The following is a 5,176-nucleotide window of genomic DNA, read 5'->3' as shown; positions in this document are numbered from 1 at the left end:
TTCCTTTTATTTTTATGTTTTTTGCTTTAATATAAATTTGTACAATGAAAATGAATATATTCACATTTTTAATTTAATTAGATAATGCTATGTCTTATTTTATTGGTTTTGATTTTGATTGTGGGGATAAAAATGTTATGTTTTGTTATATTTTACATTTTTTAATTTAATTAAATAAAGAAACAGATGAGTTGAATGGATTGGAAAATATATGATTTTTTTTTTTTTTTGCTATAATTCTTCACGTAAAAGGTTAGTTACTAACACAATTTTTCACCTAAAAGATTGTTAAAATGAGTTGGCTAAAAAGACAAAATATAATAATAAGAGCATTTCGAAAATTTCCTTTTATGCAATATGATTTCAAAAGCAATGTACTTCTATCTGTGCAAAATGATTTCAAAGATGTAATCGCTTCACATATTTTCCAAGATACATTTTCTGATTTTCAAACATATACTTTAAATAAACAAAATATAATAATTTTCTAAGTCAATAAGAGAAACTTGTGAAAAAAAAATCACAATTGTATAAAGAGTCGCTTCAAAAAAAACATAGATATTTGAAAATCTATACTTCAAACTATTTTACTTTGTAGTAGTACATATAAAAGTATATTACAATTTTGAAAATCGTAATTTCAAAAACCATAATTATATGTTTACTATTTTCATAATACACAGTTATCATTTGAGAGTTAATTGGAGTATTTTTCTAGTCATCATGTTCCCATTTTGTTCCAATTAATCAATCAGAATTCAGATAGCAAATAAAATCTTCAATAAGTAGATGAAAAAGCCAAGAAATTGATATATTTTGTTGTACAACAATACAATAATACAGTCTGAAAAGATGAAACAATGTAAGTATATAACTATATATTATATAAGCCTTGCATAATTAGGCTTTATATATTATATAATACCAAGTAAAATTCAAGAGTATAAATATAAATCTCTCACCATATTAATTAAAAAACATCAGGATGAAATCGCCCTGGAATTGAGCTACCTTGCTGAGCCTGCTTCAGATGCATGGTCAAAGAATAGTTGTTGACCTGAGAATCAATCATAAATTCATAATCAATTATAAAGACAGAAACCCTTTGAAATTTTATTAAGTAAAATTTTCTTTTTTTTTTCTTTTAAATAATGAAAAAAATACCTCAAGAGTTCTAAGTTGTTCTTGGTATTGAGATACCATTTGCTTTAGATTATGCAACTCTTGCCCCCTATCTTCAAATTCCTTTTGTCTTTCATGTTGAATTGCAACAGCTCTTTTCAACAGAGAGTTTTCTTGAATTAGGGCTTGAAGTTGTTCCTTCATCATCATATTTTCCTACATATAAACAAAATCATCATCATTCAATTATCAAACACTAGAGAAAGAGAAGAGAGGAGTTAAAGTTAAAGTTAAAGTCAAAGTTAAAGTCAACCCACCTGTTGAAGACCATGAGCCTCAGATGTAACACGTTCACATATAGATTTCTCCAACAATTCAAGGGCTCTTGAAGCACGAATTCTAGCATCATCAATGTTGGAAGCACTCACCATTTCTCTCACAAAAAGATCAACCCAATCTGCACCATCTACAGGTGGTTTTTGAGGTGATGAATTCTCCACAAGAACAGCCTCACCATTTGCAACACCATTAGCTAAAACATCAATACATACACAGTAAGCAGTAGCATAAGAATTGTTAAAGATACCTAAAAGAGATAAGATAGAAAGAACAAAAGGACACACCATTGGCTTGGATTTGATACTCGGATTCCTTTCCAACATTAGAGGCAGCATGTTCAACAGAAACTAAACGTAGCTCAGTAAGACTTTTGATTGCAGTTTCAATGTCATCACCACATTCGTTAAGAGTTCTTTCAAGAAGCTGAAATAGATTATATATATGATTCTGATTGTCAGTATCTGGTATTTCGTTAAACGAAAAAAGTGTTCTTATATGAAACACAATCTAGAGAAAAAACAATTTTAGATAAACTACCATTGCAAAGAGTTGGATTCAAGTTATATTTATATAACTATAAGTATAAACATATGTTTCTCCTCTGTTGACAATTAAAGAATGCTACACAAACTGCAACAAAAGGAAATCTTTCTACTTAGAGAAGGAAACACAAGAATAGCTATATGAAACAAGAACGATAAAATTACATATATACTAGATGCTTCTTTCTTTAAGGAGAAACGAACTAATACGAATAAGGAACCGATTAACAAGTAACGAACCTGCTTATCCATGTCAGGGAACAGCGCGATGAGACGATCGAGTGCGAAAAACCGCGACGATGGAGTCGCTGAGGAAAATTGCACAGGGGACGAAGAAGAAAAGCAACGGATTCTTTTAGAAGCAGGAGGCGACGCCGATGATGAAGAAGGTACGGTATGATCCTCGAAGAAAGATGATCTTTTCCCGCACACCACCGCAGACATGTTGTGTGTGCAGCTCTGTTTTTTGTTTTCTATGATCGCCTTCTCCCCCCTATATCTTTCATACAGCGATTCAATTCAATCAAATACAAAAGCCCCAATAATTTCAATAATTAGGGTTCCGCCCTCTTTATCACTTCAATCGGACATCAAAAAACTAGGCTTCTGATCCTCGATCCAAATTGCTTCTTCACTGATTCGATCGAATTCGAGTTTTGTTGATCATCCAATCGAAAAATAAGTATCGATTTCCCTAGATCGCAAAGCATACAAAGAAGGGGTTTGGCTTTTTATCGAATTTCGATATTCAATCCACTTCTGGTTCCCCTAGGCGTTGGGTTAAAGTGACGTGAAGGTTATGTATGGTTTTTATTATAGGCAATAGTTTACTGAAACGTGTTGTTTTATAATTGGAAGCTTGAGGTAATCTGTGTAACAGCCGTACACTTAACCGACTGTTGTCAAATATGGTTTTCCTTTACCAAATTGCACCTTTGTATTCTTCTTTTATATATATAAATGATTCATTGTATTTTTTTTATATGTTAGTACCTACTATTTATTAAAGATTTTCTACTCTAACGATATTAGGTGATTTTTTTTTTAAAGCCGAGAGTTTAAGTCTTGTCGTAGATATAGATAAAAATAAATAAAATTAGATATTAGTTTAAAAGTAGATTATATATTTATATTTGTCGATTAAAAAAAACTCTATTTATTCATATTCATTTTCAATTTATTCATAATCCTTAATAATTGAATTTTACTTTTTTAGTGAATACCTAATGGTTACATTATAATTTTATATTTTTTACATATAATTAACTCATAATTACATAATAAATTACATTTTTACCTATAGTTAATAGTTAATTATAAAATTATGATGGATAAATTGTTTATAATACATAAATCATCATTATTTTTGTAGGATGTGTACAAAACACAAACTGAAGGGTTTGAACATGCTAAGTATCTGAATAGAGTTTTTAAGCTTGAAATGTCTATCTGTGGACTTAAACAAGTATCGTGAAGCTGGAATTTGTGCTTTCATAAGAAAGTCAAAGAGTATGATTTTTCGAGAAGTCTAGATGAGTCATGTATGTATGTCAAAGCTAGTGGGAGTGTCGTTGTGTTCCTAGTGTTGTATGTAGATGACATACTACTCATATGAAACAATTGTCTTAAGTTGGATAATGTAAAAGCTTGGCTTGGAAAATGTTTTGTTATGAAGGACCTAGGGGAAGCGACATATATACATTGTGTATAAGAATCTATAAACATTGATCCAAGCATTTAATAGGAATCAATCAAAGTACATATGTGGATAAGGTATTGAATGGATTCAATATGGAAAATTCCAAGAAATGAAATGTTCCAATGCGTCATAACGTTAAATTGAGCAAGTCTTAATGTCCTAGTTCTAGTGATGAACATGACAAAACGAGTTGTATCCCATATGCTTCAGGTATAGGATTGATCATGTACACTATGACATGTACTTGTCCTGATGTATCGCATGCTTTGAGCATGGTAAGTTGATATCAAGAAAATCCAAGACTAAGTCATTGGACGGTTGTCAAGAACATTCTTAGGTATTTGAGAAAGACGAAAGACATGGTGCTTGTATATGGTGGTGAACAAGAGCCTGTTGTGAAGGGATATATTGATGCAAGTTTCCAAACAGATAGAGATGATTCAAAGTCACAATCTAGATGGGTATTCATTTTGAATGGTGGTATGGTGACTTGGAAAAGTTCCAAATAGGAGTCTTAATATATTGTTGTAAGTGAAGCGTCTAAGGAAGCTACCTGGATCAAAAACTTCATAGGTGGTCTTAGAGTTGTTCCGAGTAACAAAGATCTATTAGAGATATTCTATGATAACAAAGGTGCATTCGTTTTGACAAAAGAACCTAGAGATCATGGAAGGTCAAGGCACATAAAGATGAAATTCCACTACATTAGAGACAGAGTTAAGGATGGAGATCTGGTTGTGAATTCAGTATCATCATAGGAGAAACTAGTCGATCCGATCATAAAACGGATAACCAAGGAAAGACATAGTATGCATGCTAGGAACATAGGCATTAGAAATGATGTGTAACACCTAATCCAAGTATTCGATATTTTTATGTTTTTAATCAATTTAAAGCTGTAAAACCCCAATTAATAAATGCTCAAGACGTGAAGGAAGGAAACCTCACAACATGACCATCAATGTAGAAACGTGTGTGTTGGATTAGGTGTCTAAGCCCATAACTATAAATGGTATGAACTTGATTTGATATTAGCATGGCTCTTTTGGGTTGCCTTCACCATAGCAACTTGATAGGATGACTTTTGGAGAAATAGGCTATTTAATGATTTATTAATATATTATAAGAATAATATATTAATTAGAAATCATATTATTTAATTAGTATTTAATCAGAAATTAATTTGGTGTTAATTTTGGGATTAAATGAACAAATTAAAAGTACGGGGATTGGTTTTACAAATCATTGATATTTGCAAACTGGGCTGCTGGACTCCCTTGGAAGGGGGTGGACGAATTTATATAGGGAGGCCCTATAGAAATCGTCCAAGGCCTTCCATAAGGGATGTCCATTGGTTGCTTGGAGCCTAAGCAAGGATTAGGGTTTCCACATGAAAACCCTAGCAACCATAACTATATAAAGACCCCCTTGGCATATGATTTTCGGCTTATGCATTCTAAGAGAAACCCCAACT

General features: G+C 31.8%; 1 protein-coding gene across 1 annotated transcript; it reads right to left on the bottom strand.

Moving 5' to 3' along the window:
• Positions 1–786: 786 nt before the first annotated feature.
• LOC145062709 (uncharacterized) lies at positions 787–2,694 on the bottom strand. Its single transcript, XM_079010299.1, has 5 exons — positions 2,244–2,694; positions 1,746–1,884; positions 1,440–1,654; positions 1,165–1,338; positions 787–1,057 (listed from the first exon to the last, which is right to left on the bottom strand). Exons 1-5 carry the CDS (start codon positions 2,445–2,447, stop codon positions 971–973), a joined length of 819 nt encoding a protein of 272 aa, XP_078866425.1. The 5' UTR covers positions 2,448–2,694; the 3' UTR covers positions 787–970.
• Between the last annotated feature and the right edge of the window lie 2,482 nt (positions 2,695–5,176).

This window comes from Lactuca serriola, chromosome 7, assembly GCF_051521515.1.
Source record: "Lactuca serriola cultivar US96UC23 chromosome 7, Lser_US96UC23_V15, whole genome shotgun sequence".
NCBI lineage: Eukaryota > Viridiplantae > Streptophyta > Magnoliopsida > Asterales > Asteraceae > Lactuca > Lactuca serriola.
This window is presented reverse-complemented; position numbering and strand designations above follow the sequence as displayed.

Bases quoted from the DNA above. Each gene is read 5' to 3' on its own strand.
- LOC145062709 (XM_079010299.1), bottom strand. From the start codon at position 2,447: ATGTCTGCGGTGGTGTGCGGGAAAAGATCATCTTTCTTCGAGGATCAT. The intron at 1,885-2,243 runs GTTCGTTACTTG...AATCTATTTCAG, and splicing joins TCCCTGACATGGATAAGCAG to CTTCTTGAAAGAACTCTTAA. The intron at 1,339-1,439 runs GTGGGTTGACTT...GTTTATATGTAG, and splicing joins AGGCTCATGGTCTTCAACAG to GAAAATATGATGATGAAGGA.